General features: G+C 39.0%; 1 protein-coding gene across 3 annotated transcripts; it reads right to left on the bottom strand.

Moving 5' to 3' along the window:
* Nucleotides 1-819: 819 nt before the first annotated feature.
* Nucleotides 820-14,420, bottom strand: LOC110041567 (uncharacterized). Of its 3 annotated transcripts, XM_020746870.2 has the most exons (19): nucleotides 12,605-14,417; nucleotides 12,017-12,127; nucleotides 10,810-10,920; nucleotides 9,927-10,037; nucleotides 9,483-9,596; nucleotides 9,231-9,359; nucleotides 8,701-8,760; nucleotides 8,183-8,323; nucleotides 7,746-7,856; nucleotides 7,189-7,317; nucleotides 6,431-6,541; nucleotides 5,717-5,845; nucleotides 5,006-5,119; nucleotides 4,419-4,577; nucleotides 3,929-4,054; nucleotides 3,285-3,383; nucleotides 2,801-2,908; nucleotides 2,382-2,483; nucleotides 820-1,747 (listed from the first exon to the last, which is right to left on the bottom strand). In XM_020746870.2, the coding sequence occupies exons 1-19, from the start codon at nucleotides 13,794-13,796 to the stop codon at nucleotides 1,431-1,433; spliced, it is 3,474 nt and encodes a 1,157-aa protein (XP_020602529.1). In that variant the 5' UTR covers nucleotides 13,797-14,417; the 3' UTR covers nucleotides 820-1,430. The 3 variants fall into 3 exon arrangements, with proteins under 3 accessions (XP_020602529.1, XP_089127684.1, XP_020602531.1); XM_089271558.1 differs by lacking the exon at nucleotides 2,801-2,908 and having other exon boundaries at nucleotides 12,605-14,420; XM_020746872.2 differs by lacking the exon at nucleotides 8,701-8,760 and having other exon boundaries at nucleotides 12,605-14,414.
* Between the last annotated feature and the right edge of the window lie 730 nt (nucleotides 14,421-15,150).

The following is a 15,150-nucleotide window of genomic DNA, read 5'->3' as shown; positions in this document are numbered from 1 at the left end:
TTGCACACATGTAACAGCGATTGTTGCTGTACACATCAATTTTGTTATATTGTTAATAGTTGGGAGAGTGTAATTGTACCTGAAGGAATTAAAACAAAAACCCGAAATGGATGCCCCACCCCTTTAACCCCCCCCCCCCTTTTTTTCGGGTAACAACCCCCAATCTTGCCATATATTCTACCGGTAAAAATGTTCGCCTGTGAAAAATCGCAAAAGAAAGACTCTTTTTCTAGTTTAAATGCCAGGAACCAGATAAGTAATTTGCTTTTCATTTTCGACCACTTTTCTCTGACCTTTATTGCTCAAATCCATCATACTGTATAGAAATGAAGTCTATAATGTTCTCCCTCGAAAAAAATCGAATATTTACAGGTTGTAAATGAAAAACAAACACACAAAAAAACGAGCAAACAAATAAACAACAACAAGAAGTCAGGTTGGTGCTGAAGTATAGTCGAAAATACTTTTTTTTTTTGGTTGCTTTCTTTTTACGTATCAATGTAGTCATATGAGCCTATAAATAGTAAATATAATAGAAACCGTCAAGAAAGCTTCTCCTCAGGGTGTCTGCCGCATAATTGGAGTCTCCCGCTATCCAACAATGTCGTTGATATTGACCTGCTTGATTCCATTATTGCTTTCGGGTTATTGCCGAATAAAAGTAACAAAGCAAGCAGAAATCACTGCTCTTTAAATTGTCTCAAACGCAAGAAAAGAGTCGCGAACTCTAAGCACGTCCTATTTGAAATCCATTCACCCATCGTTGTTTGTTTGGTAGTTTCTGTTATATCAGCTTGTTTTGTCACAAAATACAACTCATGATGATACATAATTCCTTTATTAATCTTATAAATGAAGACTAAGACTAAAAATAGTACTGGGCCATTGCTTTTTTAAACTAAAACATTTATGTCGCTTTAAGATCCAACCCAGATTTAACATTTATAACAAGGTTCATGATATATGTTTGCGTGGATGAGCCGCCATTTTGACCCTTTTAGGCCTGATGTCTACATAGAGGGTTCTCATTCCTGGACACTGTACAGTCCTTATAAAAAAATTTACCTATGCGGATTGGAACGTATAGTTAGATTACCTTACAATAACTGTAAGAATTTTTAGCGTTTTCGCTGGCTCAGTTTCATTACTAGCAGGAGAGAAACGAGCGCATGCTCAGGTTATTTAAATTTGCAATGGAACTCAAGCTAGCAAACAGAACGGTGATTTCTAATGTTTTAAAATGCATGTCTCGACTTCTTATTGCAAATTGTCGAAAATTATGTATGAAACACATATAGACAGGCGTTCTCAATCTTTTAAGATACAGAGGTTGTTACTGAACGATTCATAACTCTTGGAAACCTGCTTAGGACGACTGGCAAGTCAGTGTATTCATCACCGATCGACTCCAGGTACATGTACATGATTTCTCAGAGTTTGTATACATCGTTAGCTAAGGATCCCCCAACTCCATCAGCGCATTTCTCTGACGAACCATACGTTTTGTAAGTATTTTCGTCTGCGCCACCAAAACACTGTCCTCCATTTTGTATGGCAAACACTCTAAGACCAAGCCTTTTAGCCACGTCTGCGCACTTGCTGATTGGTTGCTTCCGTTCGTGGTAATTATCAGCCAGGAGTGGATCCAAACCTTCCATGACCATCATTGCACGTTTTGAAGGGTCTCGCCAGTCAGTGGTATCAGCCCAGCATCCCAAGCTACGGTATTCTGTGACTATGATGTCTTCTGTTTGGGAAAGGAAAAATTGTATAAGGAACAAAAGACTGGAAATCAAAGCTTTAAAATCAGTAAATGGTAGATAGCGATCTTTAACTATGTCTATGTGCTTCCCCTAACAGTAGCCGCAGATTGAATAGTACTTAATCTCCACTAAAAGATCGACATTCACTATTCGTGCTCTTTCTGCGGCAAGTGCTCATTACTCAACGTTCCGTACAACATTTTTGTTACCGATCTTAAGCAGTATTTAATATCTGTTATATAACCATTCTGCTCCTACCCTAGTGATTTGTAAGCGTTTGCAAGAATTCTACGGTTTAGTTTTCACTGCACGCTTTCTTTTAACAGTTTTAAAATACTGACAATGACTTACCTGCTTGGAAGCCGCAAGCAGTCAAATATTGCTTTGGCTGGTTGGCAACTCACCCATACAAAACTCTGAATTTGTCTATCTTATTAATTTCACCGAAACGTGGCAAGACATTTTATTTTCAAGGTCCCTAGCTAACTGTCACATAGAGCATTTGTTTTGTTGAATGCATCTGTAAGAATGATTGCTAAATGAAATGCGAAAACAATGACTTTACAAAATAGTTTTTCAACGTAATATAAGGTAGATGTTTACTTTCTAGTTCAGTACCTGACCACTGTTGTCCATTTCGTGTAACTGGATTTTCTGCTGGAGGAGGAATTTCAAGCTTTGGCCCATGCTGTAATGTTTTTCGGGATATATCATCATTCGCTGAGGGTTAGATATATACAAACGTTAAATTGCAAGCTTTTAAATGTCCTGTTTTTTTAAACCTGTTATCAATTTTACCCACCAAAAAAAAAACCTTTACTTGATAGTAATCATAATATCCTTGCCCCTTGCCATATCAGTTCTTAATATCGCAAGATGTCAGGACAGGAGACACGGCTTCTGATTGGCTAATTGCGAATTTGGGTACAGCAAAATGGACTGAGTAAATAGGTACGAACTCTAGACTATTAGGAACAGAACCATAGTAACATATTGCTCACATCAGAAACCCGTTCGAGTAATTTAGGACTACTTACCGATACAGGCGCGTTTTCCAGTATTGCTCATGAAATAGCCAGGATTACAAATACAGATATCACCGCTGATTGTGGTGGAGTACGGCGGACATTTATTTTTTGGTTTAACTGAAAAACAAACCTAACATTTTCTTATTCCTGAGCACCACTTCAGTTAGATGCACCCAGTTTAAAGCTTTTTCACAATAACATAATTTTTGGGTAAGAAACGGGAAAAGTGGGCTTGCTTCAATCTTTCCGAAGCCGGGAAACGTTTGAACTGGACTGAAGAGGGTGAAAATGTCTATAAACTTCCTTTTCTAACCCCTTTTGATGAGCTCTTTATGTGTGCATTTGTTTGCTTTGTTTGTAGAGGCCCTTCAAATCGGCTTTTACCCCAGTGAATCGAATGGCAGTAGTACCGGTTGGGGTGGAAAATGTAGAGAAGACAGATATAGAATTGAAAATATTTGGATTTGGAAAGGTCTTTCAGGAAACGATATACCTCTCCTGCAGGAATATCCATCTCCTTTGTAACCCCTCCGACAGAAACATTTTCCATTTATGCATCTTGCATGAGGTTCACATTCAGCACACATATCCACTGCAAGTAAAAAGCAATTTTGGCATCAATTTAAAAAATCAATCAAGAGTAATAATTAATGGAAACGGTGCCCTGCCATATATAGATATAGACTCATGTCGTTGAACACCGCCCTCTAGAAGTAAAAAGCCTATAAGTGGAATTAAGTGGTTGGGCTTTTCCCAATAAGTAATGAAACACCTACAATAACTACCATCGTAACAACCGGGCAGTTACTTTTTGGAGCTAGAAAGGGTTCTTCACGCCCTCAAGGGGCCTGTCCCGGAGTATGGTGCCAGAGTATTCTGAAGTTTGTAGGTGGATTAGCCCACCTGGACTTATTTCATCGAAACTTTATAAGCCCTCAATTTCCTAAATATTCAGGTAAGGGGCCTGTCCTGTTTATGACCCAGCACTCATCAAACCCCTGCACTCTGAGCATGTGATAGGGAGTCTTGAAGATGTACGTACTGAAAATGAGATGAATCGACATGAAATGCATGCTTTCGATTCATCTCTGACCAACTGAACATTCTTTATTCACTCCACGCAATTCCATAACTTACCGTCACAAAACCTTCCTTTAAACCGAGGATTAGGGCAAACACAATCAAAGTCCTGGTTGACTCCTGTTTCTTTGCACAGGCCGCCATTGAGACAAGGATTTGGATGACACGCAGCTTTAGGTGGAGCTGTTGTGTTATAAGAGAAAATATAGAGGACAGAGGAGAACTTTGAAACAACCACGGCAAATCATTGAGGCCAGCACTTAACTGTACTGGATTTAAGTAGTGCTTTAAGTCAATATGATACTCCCAACAATGTATAAAGGCTACTTTTATTCAACGGAGTCCAATCACAGTTATTTGCGCAACTGCCAATCTCCGCAAAAGGTAAACTCTGCGTTGGAACAGGTGGTTTCTAATGACAGAGTTCTGCCAGTTTCTGTCTTTTTAGATAAATAGGAATATTTGTTCTAGCCCATGGATGGGATATTAGCCATCGCCGGGTTTTAACTAATCAGAAGTAACTAAAATGAAAACTGTCAGTTCATACCAGTTGTAGGAGTAGTTTTCTTTTCACAGAGCCTGCCAGAGGTGTGTTCTGGGCAGACGCAATAGAATGTGTTTTTTCCTTCGATGCATGCTGCTCCATTCAAGCATTTGTTTGGAGAACAGCTGTTTGGAAGTTCAGAGGGCGTGGTTGTTGGGGCCTCTGCAAATTAAATTGTAATCAAGCAAGCAAGCAAGCAAGCAAGTAATCAATCCATCAGTCAGTCAATTTGAATAAATCACTACTGAGAAACCCAAAAAAACAGTACTTATTCCCGCGTGAAGTGTTTTAGCTTCATGTGGCAGATAGGGTCGACGAGAATTGAAACGTGCAGTACTCAATTACTTTTAGTAACAACTAACAGGTTTTAAAATTTATAATTTAGATGATTTTTACTCTCAAACGAGGTTAGTGAGGCTAATTTAAATACATACAAAGTAATTTTAAATTGACAGTCACTTATGGAAAGGGTCTATAGAGTTAGCGATCCGACTCTCCTGAAGTCGAGCATGATATTAATTCCGCGAGTAGCATCGATGAACTGTCTAACGAGATGGCAAGTATTTTAAAGTTATAATTTGATAACTTACTTCCTAGTTCTTCCGGTTCGTTGCATGTTATTCCGTCACCGGTGTAAGGGGGTCGACATTTACAAATTCCCTCATCACAAAATGCGTGTTTGTCGCATTTATTACATTTGTTTTCTGGAGAGAAGTAGATCCAAGGAACATAACATCACTATCTAAAAACATACAGGAGAATGCACAAGACTGATTCTACTTAATGCAATACATCAGTTATCTTGACCTGTGGGGATATCTCTTACTTAAGCCTACTCTATTTGCAATTTAAACGAGCGAGCGATATAGATATTTTTTTCCATATGGAATGTCCTTAAAATAGTGTATCTTTCTTTTCCACGTGCTTTTTCCATCAAGAGCGTTTTTCACCACAAATGAAAGTGGTTTAGACATTTCCAGGTTGTTAGGAAAGAGCTCTTCACAGCCCTTGAAAGACGTCATCATAACAAGACGAAAACTTTGCAGTGGTAACGGTGGCACTGACAAGATTTAACATGCGCTCTTCAATTTAATTTAGCATCACGCAGCAAACGTATTTTTGCATGAGGTTATTGGGCAAACGCTGCGTCTCAAAAGGGAAATATATGTTGAAAACGTTTGAGTAACCTCGAAAGGTTCACCCTATGCTTTCCGCTTTTTGGAGTATCAGGCTATCTAGATAAAATAACAAAACAGCAGCAACAACTACATACAGAGAGAGATTGTTTTGCAAGTGTTTACCTGCGCAAGTCGGACCTTCATACTGGATTGGACAAACACATTTTACTTCGCCGTTGGTGAATTCACATTTTCCGCTATTTTTGCAAGGATTCCTGTTTTCGCCGTTCTTTGGTAAACAGTAATTATCGACTGAAACGTTAGAAAGAAGAAAAAAATTAGTAAAAAGCGCTAGTTTTTTTTTCTGTTTAGACAAACTAGGAAATTAGCACTGATCAACAAACTTTAGGCTGCGTTTGAATGGTCACACACTGGGCCCACGCTAGAGGGGTTTTGCTGATTGATTGTCCAAAGTAATACCACAATTACTTTGGTTTTGATTATGGTTATGCTGCGGTTAGAGATTGGCTGAGTAGCCTAATTGGTGAGAACTTTGTTTGGTTTTGGTTTTATGACACTCGATAGCCCATTTCTGAGTTGCCTTAAGCCTCTCTATCATAGCGAGGTCTGGTGCTGAACCATTCATATGAAAATGAGTTTAATGTGCATGTGAATGAAATCCTATGAAAATGGTTTCATATGAAATGATGGGAACCAAGAAGCGCTTTGAGAAAGAGGCTACAGGTAATTCGGAAATGGCCTATTGAAAACCGCTCTATTACCACGACCAAATTCATTTTGACTCTAGCTGTAAAAGACGTAAGTGAGGAAGACAGTAAACATTTCAGTATAAAGTTCAAAATATACTTAGAAAATAAATCCCAATAGACTTCTTACGTAGACATGTTGGGCCTTCCCATGGGGCTGGGCAAATACAGCGTTGCTCATTATATGTGGATTCACATGTTCCTCCATTGTGGCACTTGAAATTGGAACATGGGTCGAACACTACAGTTCAAAAGTAGGTTATAAAGGATATCGTTAAGTAAGTAATTTCACAGACATTTGAAGTTAGTAGTTCAACAGACCTTCGGTCGACTTCGATACTGTTGGAGGTATCAGTGAAGTTATATAGGAAATCAAATAGTGTCTAGTGAAATTTGAAAATAACTTCGGCAAGGTTACGTCGTAACGTAAGTGAGATCATCTTGGTGTTTCAAACCTCTTTCATACCAAGAAATCAAGAAGAAACTGCTAGTATATGCCCTATTTTAGTCTCGAGTAGTGCCACCATTAAAACCTCTTATTTGCAGCCTCCCTTTTAAGTGCAGCAATTTTTAATTGCATGGACTCTTTAACTGCAGCAAATTCTTTATTAAACGTTTTTCTAGCTTCTGCAAATCTTTTAATTGAATATCATTTTATACTTGCAGCAACTGCGATATTTGACACGCGTTTTTATTTTTACAAGTTGTCTGTAACAAACTTCTAGAATCAACTTTTCTGTAGTTTGTATTACGTTCATGTTTTATTGTTCGTATAGAGGGCAGAGTTTTATCTGTGGTAGCTTTCGTTTTATTTTGTTACCCATGAGGGTCACATAGAGAAATCGAAAGACCATAATCATTTATTTCAGAGTTTAACACAAAACATACCATGACACCGTCTTCCACTGTATCCGTTTGGACACTCGCACCACCAGTCAGGCTGATGCGAGTCGACGGCATCCTCATCACGGCAAGTGCCACCATTCTCACAGGGGTTGGGATGACACTGCGAGGGTTCTAAAATCGAAATATTTAAGTGTAGCTTAACAGAGGTCATATGATTGCATTGAACCCGTTGAATGTAGTCTTGGTAACGGAACAGTTCAGGCAACAGCTTTTGGGTCACGCAGCTGCACGTCACGCGTTGTTTTGGTGCTAAGTCACCCTATTTGAGAACTATTATTTGAGTTAAAATGAAGATGAGCATAAGTTCATAGGAGTCAGACCCCGCTGTTCTTGATAGGACTACTCCTGCTACTCCTTGGTTTTTATCACTTACAAGTAGTTTGGTCTTCGATCCATCACAGATTAACCCAGATCATAGAGGTTTGTTACGAAACGTGAATATACCGAACGAATGCCACTAGCTAACTCGCGATTTCTAGTATACCTAGATACTGATGTAAACTCGCAACACGAAATTAAGTTGAACTTAGGGTACATACTTGGTCTGCAGATCTTTCCGTCACCCAAGTATCCTTGTCTGCACATACATTTACTGGAAATGCAGACAGCATGATGATGGCAGCCATTACAACTGCTTTCCTGGAAAAAATCTGTACAGAAAAACATGGGAAATACCTTAATTAAGCGTTGATACTGAAGCAGCATTTCTATAACAAAACCCTACATAAATAAAAGAGGAACTGTTTTCTTCCAGCGCTTATTTTCATCCTTTGGTTTTGCTACAAGTTTAGCCCTCGGGGAAAAAAAAAAAAAGAATTCTTACAGCCCCGCTTATCTTTTTAGCGAGTTTGGATTTTGTTTCACGCAAAGCTGAATGAGTGTGCTTGACCAAATACAATTTTTCTATCACTTTTATTTAGAATTAAAGGCTCAGTGCAATGAACGACGAAAGAAGTAAGATTGTGTTTGGACTTACGCTCGCAGTGTGATCCCCCTCGACCTTCCGGACACAAGCAAGAGTAATCTTCTCCATTTGGTAGACAATGGCCGCCAAATAGGCAAGGGTTATTGGGCATGCAAGGTGATGTAGCAAAGGCAAGAGATTCGAAACCTTTTTCTGCAAACAAAAAATTAAGTTAAACGTGCTGTTGCTTCTCATTTTGGTGCTGTTCTTACGGCCAACTATGGAACCCAAAATAAAGACATTTGTCAAATTTTGGCATCCTAGTGCACGAACTGAAACTTGGGTATTTCCCATATATATAGGACTCATATACGATCTTCTTTATCTCATGTCTACATTAATCAAGAGCTAGCGAAAGCGCATAAAACTAATTCTTTTGCCTTCCAATGCTGGTAGCTGCTTCGCTGAGCGTACAGAAAATTTACTCACAGTTTCAAAGCTTCTCCTTGTGACACAAGCAGCTACTTTCTTTTATTCATATGGACTGCGTGTAAGGCCTAACGCCTTAGATGTAAAGGCGTTGATCATACCTGTCCTGCAAACTCCTTTGATGCAAATCCCTGGACTAGGGCAGCTACCACATGCAAGATCTGTTACCATGCAAGTCACGCAAGGATTTTGCAAAAACAATTCATTTCATTATAAAACCAATAAGAACAAAGCTACCATAAGAATGGAGATGGCGGGGAGTATAGTTTGGCACCCATTGATTCACTGCGGAAGTTCACGAAGAGAATTGCATAAATGTATTTATTTATATGTTATATATCATTGTTAGACGCCGCTCAAAACATATTGAGCTGTAACAAAAAAGTAATAGTTTTATCTGTCGGGAAGATAAAGAAATAACTACTCTATATTTATGATTGGGCACGGTGTTACACTTGCGCCTCATTCTTTTTCCCAATGGTCGCGATCAATTTTGCCACACACAAAAATATCGTGAATCCTGATTCCTGACTCAAAGGATCGTGGTCTCTGGAAACTGTTTTCAATCTTTATCCAATCAGATTATGTACTTTACTGGTGCCATGTAATAAGAACCTCCACTTCAGCTTACCTTCGCAGCTTAGTCCTGTAAAACCTGATGAACAGTAGCAAGAATATCTGGTCGAATCATAGACGTCAGCAATGCACGTAGCGCCATTTCGGCACGGATAACTATCACAGGCGGTGTTTGTTTCTCGAACTAAGGAGAATAAAAAAAAATTAATTTAATTTATTGTGTGGTCACCTTCACTAGCGGACAAAAGAAACCAAATCGGCCTATTGCACTAATTATGCAAATGTTTATTTTCTGTTGAATTAATACCTTCACAGTTTATTCCATTGTATCCATCTTTGCAATTGCACTTATAACCGATCAGATCTTCAGTACAGATGCCTCCATTTTGACACGGGTTGACGGGTAAACACTTGGATTCCTCTGTGAATTAATGGCCTCGAATTGTTCATTCAGTTGTAAACATTTTTGAACAATATAACACGACACGAGTTCACTACTCAGAGAAGTGTACACAACATAGCGCGTTTTAAAAAGTGTGTTGGTTATAAAAAAGAAAGAAAGAAAGAAAAACGAAAATTAAATGTGACATTTCGCGACCATTAAACATGTGAGCTTTACGCTAGTTCCTAAAAGATGAAAACAGTTACCTTAAAGCTGAAAACAAATGTTTAATGAAAGTAGACGAAGGTCTCTTTAAATGGATATTTATAGCGATATAAATATATCATTAAACATACTGGAATTACTCACGTTCGCAATTTTTACCCATGAAGCCAGCCGCGCAAGAACACGTATAACTTTCAATGTTCTCAGTGCACACTCCCCCGTTCCTGCATGGGTTGGGCTCACACTTGCTTTCCACTGAAGATACGATATACACACTTTTAGGAAAGATTTGTAAAACTATGCAGGTTACTTTAAAAGCTATAGAAATCTATCCCGACGTACATTAAGCTCACTCGCAATACCCGGTTTTAACTGATTCAATGCAATTCAAATTTTCACCTGTTTCCAGATATTTAGGCAACAACAACAACAATCTTTTAGGCCTGAGATTGTTTTCCACTTTGGATGACAGAGGGGTCAACACGGACAGATTTTCAGAAGGAGGGACTTCTTTGTAACAGTGTCAGTAACCACAATGATTAATTTCTGTCGGGCCGGAGTTCATGTCCAGAGTTGATTAACAAAATATATATTCGATATTAATGCAGCCGACTTAGGGCCCGTCAACACTAACCAGGAGGAATTTGAAAACGGAGGTTTCACTCTGAAGACGCATCAAATGTTTTCCGTCCGCACTACGCCGGAGGAATTTGAAAACGCAACAATCACCGGTCATTTTCCATTTGTGTTTGAGGAAAACTCGGGCAGGCAAATCACGTGATTATCGTAACGTCATCGTTTACGAAAAGCTTCATTTTCACGATGTTTTTCGTCCGCACTAAAGCGCAAAGCGGGCGTGGATAAAAGTCCTAACCAGAGAAATGTCAGCTCCGTGTTCTAATTCGTTCGGCGTGGTCTTCAGTGAAAAATTGTCCACTAGTTTATTCCGTTATCAACTTATCAAAATGCAAAATATTTCAAAACTGGCGTTCTCGAAGATACAGGAAAATAGCATTTATCTTCTTACTGTCGCATGCCTTTCCGTGGAAGCCTGTGTGACAAGTGCATTCGAAATCGTCAGGAAGCTCGGTACATTTGCCAAAGTTCTTGCATGGATTTGGTGTGCAACTACTTTGGACTGAAAAAGTGCAACAACAAGACATTAGATACTGCTTCACGAAGGAAATTTATTTGACCTTCAGGCCTGTCTAGACCTTATTTGAACACTATTCTCTTGGAAAGTAATTAAGCTACCCATGCGGACTCGCTGTTTTTGGCAAAGTGAATAGAAGTTAAAGAACAAGCATAGTCTACTGTAACCCAATGTTTGATTTTTTTTAAACCACGTAGCAATGTTTCGATCTCTTTGAGATCATTTTCAAGTTGAAGAAAAAACGAATGAAATATACATATATGAGTACAAATTAGGGCGTGAGAATGTCAAACGATAAAATATGTAAATACAAGCGCTAAAATGTAAGTGTTAAAATAATAAAATACTATAAAGAACCTATATAAATAACTTTGCACGGATTGAATCTACAAGTGTAGTTTGTGTGATGCAAACTATGTCGGGTACACGTGCCGACACCTCTATCAACGCGTTGAGGAATACAAAGGATCGTCTTCAATCGGGAATCACATCAAAGAGCAGCATGGGACAGTCCCAAGTGACATATATCGTGATTTTAAGATCTTGAGAAAGTGCCAAGGTAAATTCGACTGCCTGATCTACGAAATGCTCTTTGTAAAGGAGCTTAAGCCAACCTTCAACAAACAGTCAGATTCAATCCGTACAAAGTTATTTATATAGGTTTCTTTATAGTATTTTATTATTTTAGCACTTACATTTTAGCGCTTGTATTTACATATTTTATCGTTTGACATTCTCACGCCCTAATTTGTACTTATATATGTATATTTCATTCGTTTTTTCTTCAACTTGAAAATGATCTCAGAGAGATCGAAACGTCGTTTTTTACCGCTAGTTTTTATTCTGAAATGTTTTTCAAAAAAACTACTTATAAGAACGTATCAATGAGACATGTAAATCCAGCCCAGGTCGCTTTACGATTAACGGCACCGAATGTAATATGTACAATAATACTGCTAGTTTCTTTGTGTCGGAACTTTTCCATGATTTTCACAATGACATCACTCTGACAGCGAAACCGTGCGGTATTCGTCAAGTAGTCTAACTTAAAAGTTGAAAGTGATTAATTAAAGACTTTCACCTTCACATCTGTCTCCCTTATATCCCAATGGACAAATACATTTGAATTCGGTGACCACTGCTGTACAAGTACCTCCATTTCTGCACGGATTAACACCGCAAGGGTCAATAACTGCAAAATATATATATAAAAGGAATGAATAGGAGTAATAGGGCGTCATGGGATTAATGCCATTAAGGCTATCGAATGTTTTAAGGAGAATTTCGAATGTAGCTCATCATTTATTCGAAACTTAATGGCTAGTCTGCAACTGTAGGTCTCTAAAGCAACACATTGTTCCCCAGCAGTGTTTACACATTCAGCAGTGGCTTCATATGTTTTTGTTAAAACGCTGTTGTAAGTGTTATATTTTACACACAGTAGAATATTTTCTTTGCATTCTTTGAACGATACCGTAGATCGGCGAAAGCTTGGACTTAGTAACCGTAGTTGAAGGCCTCAGTCGAATCGTTTATTTAACCACCTCAATATGCTACCGAAGGGCACTTGAAACGTTTACTAACTCCTAAGTGTTGATGATAGACCATTTTGAATCGATTGACGCTTTTCTGAAATAAGTAGAGTTCTTTAAATAGAATTAAGACTCACTTGGACTGGAAAATTCTCTGTGATGCACGATAAGGAATGGCGGAGGCCTCGGAATGAAAGGCATAGGAACAGGTTGAGGTGGTAACGGCGCTGGGTGATGGACAACGACAACCCTGGGAGGTCCGTTCACTGGCACTGGGACAGGGGGGTGGATCGGTCTGTTTACAACTATCACACGGTCCCCACGATGAGCAGGTCCAGAAATAAAAGGCGGCATTTGTGCTTGTCCAAATGGCCCAACTGGACCTGAAACTGCTCCGCTTTCTAATCCACCGAGTGCCGGGTAACCCTCTCTGTTTCCATCTTTAAAAATCACTGGAGAAGAAAGATATCTGTGTATGGGAGGACTGGGGTAGCGGTGCTGAGCTGGCAAAAACTTGTGGACAGCTGGAGCAAAGTAGTGGGTTGAATGAAGCACCCGTTGTTGTGGTCTGGCAGCCATAGGATCTGCAAAGAAACTGTCAGGGTTTCCAGCTAGCTGCATGGTTTCACCAGATATTCCCACGGCGTTTCCATTACCGAACGCATTAAAGCGGTTAGTATTTGTGATTCCTCCAGAAATTTGCTGCCTTTTCTTTTCCTTTGGGATATCTGAGTCGATGGGCGCTTTAGAGTCAAATGTGATAACGTTTTGCTTTGTCGAATTCACATTAATTGGGCGTGATCTTTGTGTTTTTAATCTTACCCTGTTTCGGGACCTTTTAATAAGACCATCCTCGTCCCGTGCCGACCCGTCAGAGAATTTAAAATCCCAACGCTCAGGAAGCGATGGTGCATTAAAATGATCAGGAATTTTTCTCCTTCGTTGATACATTTTGTTTTTAGTTTCCTTTCGTGGGTAGCTTCCTCCCAGTTTGTCAAATGTTGTATAAGATGTTGTTATCGCCGAACTTTTCCCAATTATTTTGCTAGTGGAAGTAATATTTTTCCTCGAATTAAACTCAAAGTCGTCTCTTTTTTTCACTTTGCTCTCCTTTAAATCATGTCTTCCTTTTGGTAAATCTGATAAATGTTGTTTAGAGTATAGTTGGAGATTATTATGTCTTCCATGAGGGTGGGATGGTTTCACGACGGTTCTTTGAACTTCTACTTTGGTCTTATCCTTTCTCGTCATTCGGTCCAGAAATGTGACTTCCACTGAACCAGCGAACAATGCCAGACCTACCCACACTACTACTGTAGCCCAAGCCATGAGCCTAATGACTTTCACCAAAGAAAGCCTAACGTTACATGTATACTCTTATATCTCCGCCATTTCCAAGTTTTGCTTTTGCTTACTTCTCGTAACGTTATGCATAATGCATCACAGTCAATTGTTTGAAGGTCCACATGACATCATTGTTTATGGACACGCCCTATTACTCCTATTACTTATCGAAGTGTCTCATACATTGATTAACATAGCAACATAGCAGGCTGCGAAAGATGAACAAAATTCAAACTTTTTTTTTACAAATGCTGACTACTTTGAGGTTGTTAGGTAGCCGCTATGTTTGCTGTTTCACCTTACCAGTGTTTGTTTTTCTTCAGTGTTTGCAAATATATATATTAACACCTGCCTTGACCAGAATGACCTATTTATTTAGGGCTAAGTGGAGGTCATTTAGATGAATCCTAAATGCTAGACGTGGTTTTGCTTCACTGATCATATTCTCATTATGACGGGTTGCATTGTCTTCTCGGGCCATTTACCCAGGTTGGTCAAACAGAAAAAAAAAGGCAATGGCAATCAACCAGTGGTGCGCGTTCTATATATATTCTTCAGCTGTCTAGATTCAAGGTCAAAACGCCATGCCCGGGTTATTCAAAAGGTGGATAACGTTATCGAGTGCACACATAACATGTTTTTGGTAACACTTATCCGGACGATAGCGTTAATTATCCGGCCTTCGAACACTGGGTTAGATTTTTACGTAATAATTTCTATGCATTTCTTTAATTTTAGTCCTGAGAATTTAGTGGTTCATTAACTAAAGATAATGAATCGTACCTGTTGATGTTCTTTACACTTGTCACTTGATAATGCATTGATGTTGAAATGGAGAATTTGACGTTGGATACGAGCTTTTATATCTGGTCAACCGGATAGTCGAGAACCATATAAGAAATTTACCTTCCTTAAGCTCCTCCCAAAAGGAAATTTAAAATGCGCAAACGTTTATGTACACATACAATGTTAGCAGATGCAATATTTTGAGTATCGCAAACGCCCTGGCTTTTTTATGTATCTTAGACATAGACATGGACATGTCTATGTCTATTTAGACTATAGATAGGACCCTGCGCGCGCTCTGATTGGTCAAAAACCCATGTTTTATCAGTGTATAAAACATAGAAAAAGCGTGTTTTATTGCTTTTCGCCGCATTACTTATGTATCATAAAGGAAATGATAATCCGGACATTTGAGACTCCGGACATTTGTGAACACTCGAGAAATGTAGAAAACACTCGCCTGCGGCTCGTGTTTTCCACACTTCCCTGGTGTTCTCAAATGCCCATCGTGTTTTATCACAGTATAATACACGGCTTAGGCTTCTTTATTTGT

The sequence above is a fragment of the Orbicella faveolata genome, unplaced genomic scaffold (genome assembly GCF_042242905.1).
Source record: "Orbicella faveolata isolate gen_17 unplaced genomic scaffold, um_ofav_v1 contig_34, whole genome shotgun sequence".
NCBI lineage: Eukaryota > Metazoa > Cnidaria > Anthozoa > Scleractinia > Merulinidae > Orbicella > Orbicella faveolata.
Note: the sequence above shows the minus strand (reverse complement) of the source record. Positions and strands in the feature narration are given on the sequence as shown.

Excerpts from the sequence above, each read along its gene's own strand:
- LOC110041567 (XM_020746870.2), bottom strand. The coding sequence starts at position 13,796 with ATGGCTTGGGCTACAGTAGTAGTGTGGGTAGGTCTGGCATTGTTCGCT. Across the intron at positions 5,846-6,430 it reads GGAAGGCCCAACATGTCTAC|TCGATAATTACTGTTTACCA; the intron begins GTAAGAAGTCTA and ends CTAACGTTTCAG. Across the intron at positions 4,578-5,005 it reads CGAACCGGAAGAACTAGGAA|AGGCCCCAACAACCACGCCC; the intron begins GTAAGTTATCAA and ends TTTAATTTGCAG.